Source organism: Numida meleagris, chromosome 18 (genome assembly GCF_002078875.1).
Source record: "Numida meleagris isolate 19003 breed g44 Domestic line chromosome 18, NumMel1.0, whole genome shotgun sequence".
Taxonomy (NCBI): domain Eukaryota; kingdom Metazoa; phylum Chordata; class Aves; order Galliformes; family Numididae; genus Numida; species Numida meleagris.
Window position 1 is genome coordinate 1,350,144 of NC_034426.1, and position 20,201 is coordinate 1,370,344.

The 20,201-nt window shown below is 43.3% G+C and overlaps 1 protein-coding gene across 6 annotated transcripts in view; it reads right to left on the reverse strand.

Moving 5' to 3' along the window:
* AUTS2 (AUTS2, activator of transcription and developmental regulator) overlaps positions 1–20,201 on the reverse strand; it is a 670,249-nt gene that overhangs the window by 5,251 nt on the left and 644,797 nt on the right. For 2 of the 6 annotated variants that reach the window (XM_021416122.1, XM_021416129.1), the window contains exons 8-18: positions 18,710–18,963; positions 17,551–17,792; positions 17,064–17,108; positions 13,329–13,424; positions 12,130–12,201; positions 10,664–10,693; positions 9,173–9,244; positions 6,250–6,391; positions 5,661–5,738; positions 3,764–3,847; positions 2,629–2,851 (exon numbers count right to left, since the gene is read on the reverse strand). In XM_021416122.1, the coding sequence (XP_021271797.1) occupies positions 2,629–2,851; positions 3,764–3,847; positions 5,661–5,738; positions 6,250–6,391; positions 9,173–9,244; positions 10,664–10,693; positions 12,130–12,201; positions 13,329–13,424; positions 17,064–17,108; positions 17,551–17,792; positions 18,710–18,963 (1,338 nt within the window). The remainder of the gene's footprint in view (positions 1–2,628; positions 2,852–3,763; positions 3,848–5,660; positions 5,739–6,249; positions 6,392–9,172; positions 9,245–10,663; positions 10,694–12,129; positions 12,202–13,328; positions 13,425–17,063; positions 17,109–17,550; positions 17,793–18,709; positions 18,964–20,201) is intronic. The other 4 variants (XM_021416123.1, XM_021416126.1, XM_021416128.1 and 1 more) reach the window with 4 other exon arrangements.

Below are 20,201 nucleotides of genomic sequence, written 5' to 3' on the forward strand. Positions count from 1 at the left end.
GAGCTCTAAGCCTCAGTCTTCCCAAAAAAAGAAACTTGATCTTAAGTTTGATCTTAAGATCATGTTCTCAAATGAACTTATTACTAAATAAGGTATGTTTTGAGGCTGTATGCTGTACTGAAAGATAATGCACGAGACATGCCAATTATTTTACTTCATTTATGTTGACAGAGAGAATAATAGATCACTATATTCTTTTTCGTGCTCAGGATTACAAACACATCAGTGTCTTCATCAGAATGGAATTACTCAGTGATATCTTTTAAATTAAATAACACTGAGAAGGAACAAACTCTGTTCTGCACAACAGCTGTATTCACTGTTTTTTTCTCTAATGCTGGAGTGCAGTAGTAACAGTTCTTGACAACAACAAAAAATTGCACACAGTCTTCCAGGAGAAAGCAAGAACTGTAACAGGACGTGGCAGTGCAGCTCCCCAGCCAGCTCTGCACCTGGGAGAAGTTCATAGACTGTAGTTTCACATTATCTAAACTCTCCCAGAGAGATAGATAGGAGGTAGGATCTATCCTACCTCACTCCAGCTAGCTAAGGGCTGCAGTACACTGGCCATATACATTATCCAAAAAGAGCAATGAGAAATTTACTGCAACTCATTTTGACACCAATCTCAAATGAGGAGAAGGCAAGCTAAGAGGTACCTGCGAGGGTCCTTCCACTGATTACAGAAGAAGCCTAGACAAATGCTTTTCTCTGGATGGCCTGTTTGGCAGCAGATACAGCTCAGGACAATTTTGATGATGGGACAATTTTGAGATGAAATTATACCAGAACTGCAGGCACGATTCCCCATTCTGTCTGGTCAAGTTGTAAAAAATAGGTAAAAGAGATGGGGACCTCAACTAGAAGGGCGAGGCTACACCTTCACCCTGCTGGGTGCCACTGAAGGTCAAAGGAGAGGCATGAGAGGCTCACAAGCTACACCAGACATTATCTGTGTAGGGAGATGGTCTCCAGGAAGGAATTCTCTGCATCTTCTCATACAGGCAACAGTGTGAGCATGCTGCAAAGTAGAACTCTTCAAAACCACAGGGATGCATAGCGATCCTGGATCAGCAAAACCATTATTGTACTAAACTGGTAGCCGTAATTGTGCAGAAACATGAAGAATGAATGACGTTTACTTTTAAACTCTCAAATTGTTGAAAATAAATATGTTCTGAGCTATGATATGGAGTTCAGGCAATGCTAAAGCAGCTTGCAGGGGATGTATTTCTGAAAGGGATTTTCTTCAGCAGGAACACCTCATAACAAAACAACAAAACAGTAACTGAAATAATCACAGAATTGTAAAGACTACGCAGATCATTAGTAACTAAAATGTTTTGCCATTCAAGCCAGTAAAGTTACTCACATGCTTAAGCATTTCGCAGGACAGAATCCCCAATTTCTAACAGAAATCTATTTTACAGCATTAACACCAGACATGAAAATAATGAAGCTATGCTACCAAACAGAAAATATTCCAAATGGAAAATGCAGGTGACAAGATCTGAAGTTTGACTTGCTCTTCACATTTTACAATAACATAGAAAAGCTCTTCAATGTATTTTTAGAATATCTAATGTGTTAGCATAACTTCTTTTTGAAAAGGCTACTAACGCGTATATTTGGGTTAGTGACAGAGAAGTCAGAAAAGCACATCTCCTAAATATTCTTTTATGTTAAAAAAATTAGAAACAAATAGCCATTATGTAGTAAAGTAATGTGCAAACTTAACAGGAAAGCCATTAAGCCACAACTGAAAAAGCTGAAATCAGCCTCTCTACATTTTTCAAGGAAGGCATGACACTTGCTGAATGGCAAATTCTTATAATTTGGTACTTAAATGTTAAGAGGAATTGTTACGGAGTTAACTGTAGAATGGGAACAGTCCTGACAAAAAAAATATGACCAGGTTTTACTTTTCATTAACCCTTCCCAGCCTGGACATGTTAGAGTGCAAGTCCATGTAAAACACTGAACAAAATCCATGCTTGAAGGTATGCAACAGCAGTGCATGTGTGTGTGTTTTCTGCAGGGGAATTAAGGCTGACTGAACGGATGGCATGCACTGAAGCTTACTGTGGTACTGCAAAATGACATACCGCTGTATTTTACAGTGTTGTAATTTTACAACTTTATCAGGGGATTCTCTCCTCAGGCCATTTTAGGGGATGGAAGCAGGGTTATTTGTTTTGCAGATAGGATCAGATTTAGAAAGCCAAGTATTCACAAGTGCAGATATGTGTCTGATGGACTTCGTAATTATTTTTGCATCCTATCAGGCACCTATCTACACACTGAATCTTCAAAAAACCTATAAAAAAGTCACCCACAAGGCAAGCATTCTGTTCTCACTTGACACTGCTTGAACTCTGCTCCAGCAAAGCGCCTTCAGATGAACTGAGGTGCAAGTGAGAAGAGAAACAGATGCAGCAGGAAGCACCTGAGGCAGATCTGCATCTTCCCTAGTGCCAGCGCTGCATGGTAGGCGGTGATGGCGTCAGCTCCCCGGAGTGCCCCTCTTCTGAAGCTCTGGTTTAACAATGTGCCAGGCTGGGAAGGGTTAAAAGCGGAACGGAGCCCCAAGCTTTGAACTAGACAATTCTTGGAAGTGTTCTTTCGTACCTTTCTTTGTCATCTTTACTAACAGATGAGTCTCGTTTATCTACATCTCTATCTCTGTCATGAGCTGCAGCAGATGAACTGCGCTCCAGCTCTCCTGGCTTCAGCCAGGGCGGAGGGGTCGGGAACGAAGGAGGAGTTCGGTGCAGTCGGTTCCAGGGCTCGTGAGGGTTGCTAAAGCTCTGCATACTGGGGCCATCCTTGTGGCCGAACATTGAGTTGGGTGCTGAAATGGTGAAGTGGAAAACAAAAAGGTTTAAGAAAAAGGTATGCTCTAGTGAAGGTACTTACCAAAAAAACTTTTACAGCACTCAGAGTTAAAATGAATACATATTATTGGGAGCTGGAAAAGGAAAGGAAATTAACAGAGATTCATTAGAGGGTCTCATTCCTAAAAATGGGCAGGCATCTGACAGCTGTTTAATTGGATAGGGAAATGCTGTGGATAAAATCGACAAGGGATGAAGCAGAAAGATAAAAGTGACAATGATCCTTAGTCCAAATATTTTGGAGACACCGGGAAATGACCATTGTACTGAATATAAGTAATGGAACTTGTTGCATTTGATCCTGAACCAAAGTAAAATAATATGCGACCAACATCATGCCAGATTTGAAGTATGGTGAGAGTGATTTTTAAACGGATGATCTTTTGTGACTGGCCAAATCTAGAGAAATGTTGATGACCCTGGACAAATAAATGCAGGTTAGTGATCTTTTCCAGGCACATGTCCTGGATTCACTGGTGAGAAAGGAAAAAAAAAATGTTCTCATCCACAGCTAGGGATTACAAATAAGCACTGCACATGAACTACTTTGACCATGCAACGAAACCACGTGGAATCCTACAAACTCCTTACACTCATGAGTTCTATATGCAGTTATTTTTTTTTGAATAAACAATGTAATGGTGACATTTAGCACTACGCTGAACTCAAACTATGAGGTAATTAATAGAAAATCATTTACTGGTGACTAAAAAATGCTGCTATTTAAAAGAAAAAGGTCACTTTTCGAATTACCATCCCTTACTGATGCGTGATCTAAGCAACTGATAAAACGACAGCGAACAGTCACCATCACTCAACATTCTGAATTACACAGCAAACAAGAATTCATAAACAAAGAGGTTACTCACTGACTGTGGGGTTGCCGAGTCCCCCGAAGGCATTGCTACCCACCGCAGTGAGACCGCTGAAGGAAGCTGGTCGATTGAAAGGCTCTGCAAACCAACGGAAACAGCTCACTGCTATGTTGGTAACTGGGAGAAGGCATTAGTGTGTTAGCCAGCTGCGTGAAAGCTCACTCTGTCTACCAGCATCGTCCGCCCGCATCACACCGGTGATGGTGAGAGGGTGGGAAATACAAACCAATCTTTTTTTCCAATGACAATATGCAAGGGATCATCTTACTAGAAAAACTTCTACTTCGAAGAAAAACCAGACGTTACAGCACACACGGTATGGAGGCCTGCAATCCAGCAAAAGTAGTGACTTCACTTAAAATCTACAAACATCTCTATTTTTGTTTCTTTTCATTCCCTTCCAACTCAGTTCCATGGTCTTTCTCAGGAAACGACCCTGCCTAGCAAGGCAATTATTAAGTCTGGCAACTGTGCTCGCAAAACACCTCCAGGCCATGCCTCAGTCACGTCTCCTACGCCACAGTCAGGATATACATAAAATGTCTTATTGTACTGGTATGTGATGCTGACCTGAGCATCTTGGAATGCTCTTGGTATTTATTGCTACATCTATATGAAAAACTAGTTTGGACTATGAAAAACACTGGATTCCACTTTTTTAGTACTTAATGCATACAGGGTGTAGGAAAGTCATTTGAAGCAAATTATCTTCTCAATTTCAGGGAAGTTTAATGGTTTTGATGAAAATACCAGCACTGAGGAGGGGAAGGACAAACGTAGCATTTTTTATAGGCAGTTCAGTACAGAATGACAAAACTACACCATGAGTCTGCTGCATCAGTTTGGTGACCCTCCTAAATCCCTCCCTACGTGAAACAAAATACCAAATTATAGTCTTGACCTTTGATGCTCTCGTGGTCAGCAGATTGCTTATTACATCATTAAATTAGAAGGAAACTAACACTTGTTGACTTGAATGTTGTTTTGTTTCTTTAATGTGTATTTGCTATTTTTCACTGACATACACATTTAAGATCAAATCACAAGATTTTAAGGATCTGCTTCCCACTCACTCAAATAAAAAGCAGGCTTCTCAGTAGCAGCTAGGAGCAGAAACACCTCTCTGAACCTGAGTCTTAATCTTCAAGTATTTTTTGACTGCTTGTAAACACAACTACACTGAAGCCTAACCAGTCCTGTTACTCCTCTAACACCCAGACAGTTTGTTCTCTGAAGTATTTTAAAATGTGCTGTCAGTTTTACTCTTACGTGTATTTAGAGCTGCTGCTTGGGTTACAGAAGACAAATGGATAAAACGTACAATTTTTGAAGGTTAAACTAGCACATGGACAACCTTTAATGGTGTAACCAAAGAACATGAAGTAAGAACAATGTGGCATTACTCTGCCGCAGTGGCAGATATGCAAAAGCAGAATGCCAAAGCTCACACAGCTTGCTATAAATTCAGAGGCATGACCTCAAGCTTGTGCTAATGGGTTCATCGCAGCTGTAAATGGATCTAACCATCGTAACCAGGCTGAGGAGCCAAATAATCATGCTTATTTCTTGTGCTGCCACTGGCATGCTTAACTGTCATCTCCGTGGACTGGCTAGGCTGAGGAGCATCTTTTGGGTTTATTTTGAGTCTGGCTGGAAAAAGATGGTGGCTGTTCAGACTGCACTCCATGCAACTCTAAAACAGCCTTTTGGTTAACGACAGAACAACTGAACTAGCTGTCACTTCGGTGGCAATTCACACTCTAATACGCTACAGCAGATCATGCAAAGGTAGCAGGGCAGAAAACGCCCGTGTGTTACTTCTGAGTTGTATTCACAGTGAGTGACTTGCACAGAGAGAGCCAAGAACCACTCACTGTAGTACTGCACTTACCTAAGTGAGCAGCTGGGTTGAGAAAGTTGCTGTGGTGAGGTGGAGGGCCAAAAGGGGTGCCAGCTGGATGAGCCCCACCTGCCGAAACAAAGCAACGCGGTGAGCGCCCAGCTGATGCTCAGAGAGGGGCTCCCCACGCGCTAGGCTTGACTATTACTTCTTGAACAACAGCTCACATGAGCAGAGACTGCTGTATGTTCGGGTCAGGATCCCACGCAAATAGCAGCTGCTCTTCTGAACAGAAGTTGTCAGTTACAGAGGGTGGAGGAGAAATGTGTCAGTATGGAAAAAAAAAAAAAGGGGAACGTAAAATACAGCGAATTTCCAACCTGTCATCTCCATGATGCAGATATCACTGCGTGAAATGTTTCTCCGTGTGTAACCTGCATGGCATTTCATCACACCGTTGTTCTTTTTTTAAAAAGCATATGGAATAATTTTAAAATATTTATCAAATAGACTAATAGCCTCTGGCACGTCTTGCAGAGAGTTCATAAGCCAAAGCATATGGGAAATTTCCTGTCAACGTGGCACAGATTAGCATGTTAATGAGCATGCCACAAGAAAGATTCTGATCCTCAATACTCACTGGCTGTAGAGAAGAGAGTCGAGGGCCGGGCGAGGTCATGGGGGTGGTGGATGGCTCCAAAAAGGCTGGGGCCTGGGGGCCTGCTCAGAAATTCAGGTTTCAGGCCAAAGTCCAGCTTGTGTGGATCTGACTGCATCTGTTTCTGAAATGTAAAAAAAGGATTTGCAAGAGACTGTCCTAAAAGGCGTTTTCAGAACGCTGTGGGTATAGCAGTTTATTCACAACAACTGATGGTTTAACAAAGATATTAGTTTTTAGGACCCTGGGTTTAGGTGCAGAGCTGGTCTCCTGGCAGCAGGCACGCAACCTCAGGTTCCCAGTAGGTATTTCGCCCAGGGTTCACCAGTGCCTACACAAACACATATATCCCTCTGGAGCAAAACGTTTTAGCACAGACTTGACTTAAAAGAACAAACACTGAAATCTCTGAAGAGGCCTTAAAAACACATGCTTGGCTGTAAGTACAGGTCTGTCTTAAAACAATAATAAAAACAAAGTCAAAGAGAGATGTTAGTTTGGATGCGATCCCTGGGTGGGCAGGTGTGCTGAAAGCAGGGAAAGCACCAAGTGCAAGAGGCAGAGCTGCCAGCTGACCTCTCCTGCCCGCAGGGATCACTCGTCAGACAGTGACAACACACACCAGAACCACCACGCTCAAATGAGAAGCTGCAGTCAAGAAACACTTGATGCTGTGTATCTTACAGTGCCTCTCAGACTGCAAGTGAGCAAGACAGGGGCTAAAATGAAGCGAATGACTTATGAAGCGTATTAGTGTCTGAAGAACTTCAGACTCATCTTGGTAGCTTGCACTCCACATTCAAAGCACTGCATGTCGCTTCTCTATTTCTATGGTGTCAGAATGAGCAGACTTTCTTTGTGAAAGGGCGTTTCCTGATGGAGCTGTACTGTAAATGACAAGTGGATGAAGGATGGATTCTTCTTTGTGTCATATACGCATTTTAGTGGTCCCCACTTCAATAATTTTATAGAATGCAGAGGAAAACCAAATTCCCAATTACCTGTGCTGCCAGAACTCCCTAAACACACATTGCTGATTAATTGTGCAGGTCAGCTGAAAGGATTTACAAATGTGTAACACTGAACCAGTAGATCTTAACAGTAATTCTGGAGCACGTTACGCTTAATAAATCAATATTTAATACCGTGCCAGCTCAGAGTACAGACTATTACAATGATATAAATATGCATATTAAAAAGTTATGACCAAGTTAATGTGCATGCCTAGTAGCTGTTTTTCAAGTGCTAATAACATGTCTGTGAAGCTATGAGCAGGAAAAAGAGGAAACACACAAAGTGGATTTATCAGTGTTTTGAGATAATAACCCGCAAAAAGACAGCCACGTTAAGGTCACGTCTTTCAGATGTCAGACTGCAGAACTTCAATAATTGAAAAAGTTCAGAAAATACAAATGCCTCAACTGAAGGCCGTGTGCCAGATTTTTAGGCTGTGAGCTCTTTTTATTCTTCTTAACAACCAAGTTATAAACCTCTGACAGGCATTACTCAGAACAGCAAATCTGGCAGAAACTTTAATCGCCGCCATATGAATAGTACTGCTCTAATAATGAAAAAATCCCCTGTCTGAAGAGGAACGGGAACATCACGGCGGTGTTAAGACTTTTGAATGTGTTGATTTACCTTAAAGGAGTACAGAAGAAAATTGATCAGATTCATTTTACTCCCATTTGCTCCTCCAGAGAGCCCCCCTCTTGATGATAATCCTTATGAATGCATTTCAAGTCCAGCAAATGCCAAACACTTTAACACAGGGCCCTCTAAACTCAATGCAAATGTCTGCACTAATTTCATGGCATGTTAGATCAAGCTGAAAGTCCTTTTCTAAAAGAGAGAGGGTCAATTAGGGAGCATAAATTCTGCCTGGAATGCAGGCTGACCCCCAGCCTGAGCCGCAGTGTAGCACTGCTTAGTGCTCAGAGCTGCTGTCTGGCTCGGGCTGTGTCTCAGGAATCCCCTGGGTGTGCAGACAGGTTACACAGGTCTGAACGGCACCTACAGCTGCACGTGTTCTTTCCTGGGATTTCCTGCATTTTTACCTTCATGACCGCAGACCATACCTCATTTTCGGACCGAACTGAGATAGTGAAATACATTTCCCAATTATTTTTGAAATTATCATCATCCACAGCCTCAAAAAATCAAGCAACGCCCTTCCCCAACCGCCTGGGCATTATTACTGCTTTTAAACAGGCAACGTCAGTCAGTGAAAGAAATGGCTGTATGAAAATGGCATTTACCATGGGTTATAAATATACCAGTATGACCTCTTTGAATATCAAATCAAAGAAGATTCAAAGGACACAGATAACATGGGAACAATAATTTCATTTCAAGAAAATATCTTTTCAATAAAATAAAAAAAAAGGAGATATAACTCTCTAGGTCTATAATCTTGTCTTTTTTGATAATGGGAAGATGAATGAAGATCACTAGCAGGGGAAACATAAGGAAGCAGAGAAGAGAGATATGTCTACTGCAGCAAATTAACCTGTCAACCTTGTTTAAAAGGGTTATTTTTAAACTCTATTAGCTGTAGATTTTAGTAGCTGTTCAACATCTTCATAATCTCATAGCACTATCTTATATAAAATAATTCAGGTGCATACAAAGGCTGCAAAGTGGTAGGGTCTCCTTGTTAATTTCGCTTTCTAGCACAGGCTCCTGACTCCTGCAGCAGAAGGCCAAAGAGACAAAGACACCAACCTTTTCTCCCTATTATTGTAGTGAAAATCTGCAGGAGCAACACAGCTATAATGCTACTTGTGCTTATTTTAACAAGGCATTAGGATGGTACAGAACTGCTAATAGCAAGAGGCAAATCCTCCCTCTCCCAGGTTTGTGCTGTGCAATGTGTCTGAAATGCAGGTGTGCCCAGAAGACTGACCTTGACTTTCTGTTGGTGATGGTATATCTGCCAGGCAATGTGGACATGCATAGCGCACCACTTTCCGGGTTTCTGGAAAAAAACAGGAGGGATACAGCACGAATTAGTAACTTCCCAATACCTGTGATGCTTTACCCTAGGAATGCTCCTGCTCATCCTCCTCTCCAGACAAACCCACGCTCTGTTTTTCTGCACTCCTGCAATCTTCTGATGCCACTGGCTGAGAATGCAGCTTGTGCTGCTGAACCCATCCGCCTGTTAGCAACTGCCCTGCACAGCGGGATTGCTTCATAACAGTACACTGAGCACACGTCCAAAAGCGCTGCTATTCTAAGACTGGCCTTTTCACCAAAAGATCCAAATAAAAACACTTAAAACTCAGTCTGGTTTTCAAAATGAATCTGACTCCCTCTTACAACTGCTGGTCTGTACTTGCAACATTTTGGCTCACCAGTATACTCAAAAAATTGGATGCCAGTCAGTTCACTCTGGTTGGGAAGGTGAACTGGCTTAAGCTGGCTCTTGGCATCCCGCTTGTCACTGTGTTTCTAAATCATGGGGCTGAGAAAGGGAGGAAAGAACTAGAGAGCATTATCTGGCTTCTTCACTGATTCTGTAGTTCCCTCCGGAAATTATGTCGGAAAAGGACTCGATAAGGATATACTTTCTACTACCTTGTTATTTAGGAATCTGTAGTTAACCACATGAATAATGATTCCTGCACAGATTTAGAAATATTCATAGGAATGAAAGCAGCTCCTTAGGCTACCGGTAACTTAATCACTGCACGAACTATGGCATGGAGCCTGCCTTCTATTTCTGCCTGTAGATGAGCCAACAATGAAAAACCAATTACAAATAAAATAAAAACACACAACCCCTCTCACACACACAAACCTAAACTCAAGTGTTTTGCTTATTCACAGCAACTGGTTGTGCTAGTGACTTAATGAGTTCACGTGGTCCGTACGTCCTTCATACGTTGACAAACCAAGAGAAATATCTTTGGGATTAATGTAAGACTGGATCTCTTCGACCCTTATCTCTGAAGTATTTGGTGTTTGAACTGAATTGTCTACGTGTGCTGTACAAGAAGATACTTGGGTAGGAAGTTCCATACTGAATAACACATGTAACACACAGTAAACATTAAAAAGCAAAAGCCTTCAACCTGCATTATAATGACAAGGAACGTCTGCCAGGGCAGGCTGCAGGATCAGCGCAGGGAACCTCGAGAGCCACAGCAATACAGGGATTATCAATATTTAACCTCTGCTATTTGCAGAAAGGCGTTGTGTGAGAACAGGGAACTTCCAGCTTTAAAACTGCTTATCTTCCTGGAGTGACCACAAGATGCTGACCACACTGCTCAGCAAACACAGTGCAAAATCCCCAAGACGGAGCACGGCGCTGCTTTTAATTAGTGTGCTGCTGCAACCCGGTGGGGACTGAGACGAGCTCGACAAACTGTAGCACAAGAAGGTTTCTTACCCTCAACATGGGCCTGAACGGATCTGTCAACTGTGAAGAAGAAATGACAGCTTGGTTACATGCCTGTCACTCAAACAATTGCTCTAATTAACAAATTTGTATTGCTTCATTAAGAGATGAAATTAAAATGTTATAATTTTACTTTCAAATGAAGCCCTTTCAGATAATAATTAGTCCTCAGCCTCCGTATTGGAGCCGGCCTCCCTCCCCCCATGGCTGCTGTACCTAAGTGTTGACAAGCAAGGAAACAAGCCTCACACAGAGCGCTCTGTCCTCTGGCATCTGCATTAATTTGTTGATTTAAAGCTACCAAAATGGCTGGTTTACTGCTCTGAAGAAGAACACAGCTATGTCCTTTGGGCAAACTTCTGTTCTAATCTTTCAGAGCTGCTTGGCTTGCGAGAAGACTGGAAGAGGACAGGGCTGCATCAGGGCTGCTCCCACCAAGCGGGCTGGACTGCCCTGCAAACCACTGCCATGCCTGTTCAGCAGCTATGGAGCCCAGTGCAGGCACATTTAGAGAGCCACCTCCTTCAAAAGGAGATCTACAGATGTAAGAGCTGCTTTGCAGACTCGGTGATGGCATGCGGCATCACCTTGAATCAACCGAAACTAGCCTGCAAGTTGAAAGGCAGCAGAAAGCGAGGTGACTTCATGACAGGAGGCTCCAGTTTTCTTTTTGATTGGGTGGAATGAGCGGACATGAAAACACGTGGCTCCTTTTGGTACAAAGCTCAACTACAGCACTAATTCAGAACAAACCTGAACTACTGGAACTTGGTGTAACTCAAAGAAAATACCTCTGCAGAGCTTAAAAGTTGACCAGTACCACAACACTGATTTTTAAGGAGTGCTCCCCATTGCTTTTGTCAGAGAGTTCTGCGAAAAACAGGACTGCATGACGCTCCTTGTTGCAAACAATGTGTATTCAATCAAACAAGCAAACAACCCGAGGGCATTTGCAAAGAACAGAAAAAAGCTAAAAGATGAAGCACTGACACAATAAACACTGTTTGCATGCGCGCCAACTCAAAAATCCGGAGGCACCGAGTGATCAATAAAGTGCATCCGTATTCTGCTGCTGCAATCAATAATACAGTAACCAAGGGAATAACTGTCATTGCCCACACTAGAAACAATTAGAGAACACAAACGTAAATCTCAAAGAGCTTTGTACATTTCTATGTGGAACTGGAGCTTGCCCCCAGTCTTGTGGGGATGCCACCTGACAGCAAGGAAAGAGCTCTGCATTGCACGGCAGCTATTTGCTTTTGGCAGTGATGAACAGAAGGATCAGGATTTAAATTGTCCTCATAACTTCTCTGGTTCTCACTGACTTAATAGTTCACATTAAGCTTCAGTTTCAGATGTTAATTTGGACACACAGAAGGTGGTAGCCCTAGTGCTCAATATTTTCACAAGGAATAGCTGTATTTTAGAAAAATATAGTAACACTTTCTACACACCCGTGGATCTTTCTGTAGAAGGGTATGTGGGACAGTTCCAGGTCTGGCTGCAACATCGATAGGATTGGAAGTCTAGAAGAATAATACAGAAAGAGCATTTATGAGTAAAAAGCCATACAAGAACATAAAAATAGTGTTTCTTCATCACTAACACTGCCTATGCTGTGAAGATCAACTCCTTTAAGTGAAAAGGATAACTGCCATAATCCACATCGTGATGTATGTACTATCATTTCAATTTTCAAACTCGCTTTGTCCACTAACTTCCCACTTCTTAAAGTAGTCTGAGAGACATGAGGAAACAGCGACTGTTACACTGGGAATTCCTCACCTTTGAGAAGCTGACCAGTATGAGACAGCACCTGAAGCAGCACCTGGGATACCGAGGCTGTGCTCTGCTGCTTATCAGTAATGCAGTGGAGCTGGCTAAAACTGCTGCCTCCCTGTCACACACAAAGCAGCAGCAACCTATGTGGTTACTGTACAAGTAACTGAACTCCATCCACAGCGAACTGTTACCACACAAGCATCAGTAAAGACAACATCTAGCTGGAGAAAATTAAAGCTTTTCTCCTGATTTGAATGTAAATATTCAGCTAATATAACAAAATGCATCTTTTGGAGGAAAAAACACTACATTTAGACAACATCTTCCTCACTTAAAATGAAGAAAAAGAAATCAGCTGCAGTATAACTAACAATTAAGTAACAGAGTTCTTAACAGACTGATTACCATATATATGAAGAATCCCACTAATGAACTGCAATTTACATATTCAATCATTAGAGTGGATGGGCCAATTTAAGAAAGGTGTCTTCTCTGCAGAAATTTCTGTCCTGATTTCAGTCTTCAGTTGCACAGACTACAGGCTACAGAAAATGATTTCCTCCCACTCATAAATCAAGAGTGACTTCATAAAAACAAAGGAGAAGAGACACAAACCCATCACACTTAACTATCATTGCTATCATAAAGGAGTGGGGAGCTAAATCAATGTAGCGCATTGTGGCGGAGCTCTGAGATAATTATGGAAATGAGAAAACAATAATGATCACCGTTTCTTGAAATCTTGATTATTGCATGACCTCACACTAATGCACGCTACCCGAGAACTAATGGCATCGCTTCTGAAGTTAACTACGCCATGACGTATAAAATAACCAGCGCATCTGAGCGGTAAGGCAGAAACACGTCCTACCTTGGGCTGGAACGCTCCTTGCAGCGAGCCGAACGGGCCCGTTGGAGGGATCATGGGAGGGATACCTGATACAGCTGGAGGATAGGAGTGAAACAGCTGAAACAAAAAGAGACAGAGGGCCATAAATGGGCGTGCACTTCAAAACGAAGCCGGGCAGCTGAACGAGACAGCGAAAGCATTCCTGCAGAGTTAGAGAAATGGTACATGGAGAAACGGAGAAGCACTGAAGACGTGATCCCGTCGCAACAATGTTAGTTAAAGCAGTCAATGAGATGTTCACAAATGTCATGATGTTCACTTCAGAGCTTAAAAGCAGTTCCAAAATCATACAGCCAGCAACCTGGCCTCTGCACTGGGCCATCGTAGCTAAGAGAGGCTTTTTTTGTGTGCAATTACTGGGTTTTAAATTGGATAGAGATTTTGAACGGTTTCAGTTTGCGAAAGATTTCAAGAGAAAAGGCAGAGTGCCGAGCCAAACAGGGCAGAGAACGCTACTGTCTGAGTGGGAAAAAACCTGTCCAAGCTCTAGGATTCTGTATCATTAAAACTCCATTAGCATGCTAGGATTTTAATGGTTTCTGCAGGAAATGAGGAAAATACGCACAATTCTTACTTCATTAGCCTGTCTGAGAGGATATCCTGCCACTTCTAGCAGCAGCAGAGACAGATGAACTGAACTGCTAAGAAGGATTACTTATAAAAAAGGCCAAGGCAGAACCCCCCAGAACTGCAGGTACTGGTTTTATGAAGACAGACCACGAGGCACAACAACAGGCAAATCTCCACTGACCTCAACCATCCCAATGTATCCATACTAAGATAACTCAGCAAAAACAAAGTTTTCCTGTGCTAATGCAGACAAACACATGGGAAACAAGCAAGTAAATCACCATGTCCACATCCTATCTGGTCTCTGTGGTCCGGCTGTGAATCTTTTCCTTATGCTGTAACACAGTTAACTTGCTCAGCTCCGCAGAGATCACACACAAAACTGCCTTCTGGTTGGAGCTGGGGATTCAAAGCATCTCACTGCAAAGATGTTCTCACTGCAAAACCCTGGGATCTAGCAGGGATGACTGCTAACCTCACTGCTAGTGCCAGCCAAAACCCCGAAGGAGTTATCTGGATGATAAAATTTCACCTCTGAACTCAGCTGATCAAAAATGAACCTACTGGATGTTACTTCTGAGATCAAAATAAATGAGATGATGGCCAGCTGAACAGCAACAGGACCGGGCACAGGCAGAGGCTGGACACTGGAGCAGGCAAACACTGAGAAAATCACATCCCACAGTAAATCAGTGCCACAGAGTTCTGATGAATTTGCTCATCTCAGGCGTACGTGTGTGCTTTTCTTAATCCCTTCTCACAAAATCAGAGAGCTCCCCTTGCAATAGTTTCAACCTTGGAAGGCCGTTTGTTCACATTACAGGTACTGGGACACGTGAAGCTATTTCAGTGTGTCAGAGGTATCAGAAGATTGTTTATTTAAAAGCATGGTACAAAGTCTCCTTTCGTAACACATTTCTGTTGTTGTTTTTACTTCTATTTAATTTGGACTTGCTCCTTTCGGTGATGCAGAAAAAATTTCAGATGAGTTGCTGCTGAACTGTTGGTGTTTGAGAAATCATTAGAAGACACGTGCCCTCGTTTACAGCAACTTTTTAATAGCTGAAATGTGGTTTGAATCCTCCAGTGTCTTCTGCATTTAATTCTGTGTGTAATGGACTAATTCCAAAAGATGGAGCAAGACTTAATATTCTATTATCTACAACTAATAATAACAAATGTTTTTCTTAGTTTTATAACGACCGCTAAGTTAATTAAATTTGACCATCCCCTGCTTTCTCTTTTCTAATGCACATCGATTTTAACTCTCCAACAAAGCTTCTCGTTCTCCTGCAGAGTTCATTTACAGGCTTTAACAACATTGTCAGCTTGCTTTAAGATGCAGCTGAACACCTAGTGAAGATCTATTGCAGAAACTCATCACTAAAAAAGGATCTATGCATGTGCCAAAGTTTCAGGTATTTGAAGAAGAGAAAAAGCCCTGGCAGGTATGCACTTGCACCAGCAAAAGCGGCTGCTCAGGAAACTGATGCAAGCAGTTCTGTTACCTTCACAACCCACATTCATCCTAGAAGTGATTGCTGAAATGCTCTGGCTACGACGACCTTGCTGTAGTTTCAGCAAGGCTGTTAATCCAATGAAATTTACAGCCATCATGTTGATCTTTGGCATTAGCTCGCTACGTATCCAACAGACGCCAATGGTGATTACTTTGCAATAACTTCATTAGGACAAACCTTTCCTGAAGGAAAGCAGGGGAAGCTTAATGGGCCACGGCCCTGCTGCTGCACCTGTGCCAGGGGCAACATCCCGGCGCCCTGCCTGACACAGAACAAATGGAAACCTGTCCTTACTTGAAAAGGGGTAATACTGTGACCCGAAGGATTCACCGTGCATTTGAAAACATTATACAGATGAAGACTATTTCAGTGTTTCCTATTCTTCACATCGACCTTTGTGCTTTCTCTCTCCAAAGCTCATTTACTTATTTCCCAGTTCCATGTTCTTGCTTGAATCAACATGCCACGTTCAGGATGATCTACATTTTGAATCCACGTAAAGCTACGCAAACAAGAGTGCAGTTTTGCAAACAGTGATGCAAATGAGCAGTGTGACCCTTCTGAGCGATTACCCTTGGCTTAAATGTTTGCCTCATACTCCTGCAGGCGTGATCCCGCAGGCACTCACGTACTGTAAACTTACTCAAACGAGGTGTCAGGAATTAATGGGACTGCTCCCACGTGCTACAGGCATCAGTTATGAGCAGGAACTGCGTTTAATCAGTACAGCAGAAAGCATCACACTACCATCGTAACCAGTCTTCTCGCCCAGTTCCACTTCTAAGCAAAATCAACAGATGAAGCCAAGTGCTTTGCAAATTTCTGAATGCTGATGCAGTACTCCTTCTCTCATCAAAATATCACTACTGGATTTAGAAATTCTTGTCCAAATGAACAAAATACCTGCCTCTGTTGGTAAGATGAAGGAAGTGTAACCTATATTTCAATAGCAAATGAATCAGTAGATTCAAAACCTTAAGAGCAGACGCTTTACAATTAATATTAAAAATGAGTTTGTCTCAATAAACAACATTTTTGGTAGCTCTGAGATGAGCGTATCTATGCATAGCTGGATTCATCTCACTGCTGTCAGAGCACAACAAGCCCAGTGGATCAGACAGGCTTTTGAAATCTGAAGAATAAGACAAGTTTTCAAATTTCATAAAACAAAATATGAAATATTAGAATAGCTATTAGATTACCTATCCCTGAAGGGTTTGTATGATAGTTTGTCATTTCGTTTCAGATTTCTCAGGAAAAATATCAGCCTGAAGTGCTTTTGGCACAACTGAAACAAAGCGATGAAACTACTGCTCTGTCCCGCTTCCTGCAAGTCACCTCTTGTCTCATCTTTTCACAGGAAACCTGTCTTCCAATGGTGTATGAGCAAGAGATCTTTTGATTGGAAAAGCTGATACTGCATCTTTATCAGAAACAAGCACCATAAATGCAAGCCTCCAAAAGCCAAAGCGACCAAGAACGATAATGGTAAATCCTGGAGCGATGATTAGGGAGAGATTCAACACTGTGCCATTAATCGAGTGGTGATCCCAACCCACCACAGAAAAGCAATTAAGTCAGTTTTAAACAGAGCAGTAAAACTCACACTGTGACGGTAGAAGGGGTCAACTTTTGTAGGGTATTTGTCAAACTGCAAAGGGATCAAAGCACAAACTAGTTACTTTATATTTCGTTGCTTCATTTCTGTTGGTAACACAGACTAATTCCCTATCATTTGGCAACCAACAGAGAGGAAAAATACGAAGAAAATGAAATTCCAGTGAAGCTGGTTTGGCTTTTTCTCTCTTCACGGTATAACAAGGTCTTTATGAGCTAGGAAAATGGAGGAGGCACCAGAGTGCACCACTCCAGCCACCAGGAATTCCCAGGCACGAGTGCCCCTTTGGCCGGCAGCCTCGTCCCTCAGCCCCTGCGCTGCCACCTGGGCCCATCGCACAGTGACAGGCACGGGAAAGGACCGCCCATCCTGTCCTCCCCAACCACACCTGGCAGCAGAGTACTCCTTCCCCGCCACCTGGCAAATTCTCAAATTTTCGTAATAAAGAATAGAGTTGTGCTCTACTTATCCTCACATTTCTGCCTGGGGTACGCACCATGGGCGGTGCTGGCGTCGGCATGATGGCAGTGGGTGGGATGGCGTGAGGGAAAGGCGTGAAGGTGTGCTGGTGTGTGTGTTGGTGTGTGTGCTGGTGCTGGTGCTGGTGCTGGTGGAACTCGGTCCTCAGGTACGGCGGCGGGCCCAGGGAGGCCCCACGATCCGCGCTCTGCGAGGCCAAGAACCGCGTGTTCAGTTCCTGACGGAGAAGATCTTGTTCTGAAATACAAACAAAGCAGAACAAGCCCCGTGAGCCCAGGGCCTTTTCCAGACCTTGTGCCAATTTCTGCTGGCTGCGGTAGCGACATTCTATATAAAACTTCCTCAAAGTAAAGCACGACGCTGTGCAGATTAAGAAAGCTCCCCCAGCTCTTCCCTGAAGGCCACACTGAGAGAAGAAAGTCTCCAGTTCCCCTCTCTCATGGAGCTTGCCTTCACTTCAGCGTTCATCTGAGGCGCAGCGTGAAGGTTCTTAAATTCGTACAGATATGGACGCGTCCTAGAGCAGGTGAGCAGTACAGGAAGTGAAGTGAGGGAACAGAGAGTGGCCACTAACACGGCTCCGCTACTGCATGGACATGAATTATATTACTAAAACATTGATCATCCTCAATATTCATCCCTCAGTTCCCTCTCAGTGAGCTGGGAGGAACTGACATCTTCCCACAGACAAAGCACAACAGAGCACAGTTCACTCCACTTCTAGCTGCTCCCCGCTCTCTCGCACGTACCCGACCTCAGGACTGCTGTGTGCACGGCCACCACACTTCCCGCTAGCCGGGCTGGCTGGAGGGAAGGAAGCAAGGCTGAGCAGAGACCACAGCCACAGCACAGACATCTGAGAGCGTGCACAGATTCTGCACGGCCCCATACGAACTCTGAAGTGGTTTTACCCTGGGGAGCAGACACAGAAAAGCACAGGCTTCCAAAAATCCTCATTCCCGGGGCAGAAGAAAAGTCACTGGGAAAGTCTGGGTGGTTTTTGGTTTGGACATTGCTCCAAATCATTCAGCCGTGAGTGCTCCCTCTACCCAACCAGCAGCTCTCGTAGAATGGACCAAAAGGAGTTATTCTGACTAAAACCAGAGATTGGGTTTCCTGTGCCACACTAGGGCCGCGATCTGTCCGTCTCTTACCTGAGTAAGTGCTACCAGCTGGGTGTCCCGGAACCTGCAGGGTCCCTGACGTCAATGGAGGTGGAGGAGGCAAAGCCGTAGGAGGGGCAAACATATTGGGGTGATGTGGGTGTGCGGGGGGCTGGAGGGTGGGCGTGAAGGTATGCAGCGGGCTGTGGCTTGGTAAAGAGAGGGGGAATGGTGAGGCGGAGGGGTGGTGAGATATGTGTGGAGGGGGAGCCTGAGTCTTGGCAGGAGTGCTGCTTCTGCTGCTGCTGTTAACAAAAAGAAAAGCAATTAAGCATGGCACAGAAGAGAGAAAAGCTCTAAAGGTACACATACACTACCCCAATGAACTATGCACGGCTCATGATAAACCTGTCACTAATGAAAGTAACGTACTGCAAATACAAATTATTATTCTGCTTTTCTACCAATACCACTGAGGCACTCCTTTCTCCAACCTCTCCCTAATCTAGGATCTTTTACTGCCTATGGTCTCTCCAAGCCAAAGCCCCAAGACACGTCTCCCTCCCTCTAAGAGGCTGAGATTCCGTCCTCAACAACACAGGCATGGCACACAAAGGAGTAATCAGCTCTGTGCATTCATTACTTAATTATCAGGTCCCTTCTACATGACTGCTTCTGATTCATGTTTTCAGGCAAATGAAGCTCAACATCAGCGATCGCTGCATTAATAAAAGTTTAATTTCTTTGCTATGACTTAGAAAGATGGAAGACTGCGGAAAACATGAAATGAAGTCGAGAAGGCAACAACAAATACGTGCTTATTATTCTGTTAATGACTCTCCTTACCCCCACAATACAAAGAGAGAAGATGAATCAGCAAAATAAATATGCAAGATTATACTGGTTGCAATTTTCCAGGTTTCATTTCTTACTAGGGAGAGTTTACAGTATAATCACATAGTGCTTAATCCCACTTGTCACTATTTCAAGTAATGACATGCTTTTATTGCAGTGGCTTTTAAAGACGAGCAATACCAACTCGGTTAAAAATAAAGTCTTAGACAACTCCCAGTTTTAGTCAAACCACGAAGCAACCATGATCCTGGTTCACCAGGTCAGGAAGGACACCATGTGCCTGCTATATGAGCTCAGATTCGGGGAAAGGTGAGAGCACTGCCTTGCCACAGGGGGAACCTGAGGTCTGTGACTTACAAAGACATCACGGGTTCCTGTGAACACATTGCTTAATCTCCGTTAATTTTATTATCCCCCTACAAAAGGTGAGGATTAACTCTGTGTGGCCAAGAGAGGTGAGAAACACTGAAGACTGTAAGGTGCTGTCAGTGCAGGAAGAAATTAAGCCTGAACGTCATCAGTGAAAGCCTATGCCAAGCTGTCAGCAGGGCTAACAGCAGCTGTACCGTACTTCTTGCCCTAGGGCATGTCAGTAGTTGGGGAAAGCAGAAGAGGTTTACAGGGAGACAAGGGTAAAAGTAGGGAGCCTTCAGAGAACAGTTCAGCCCGCAAGAATTGGGAGTTTCTT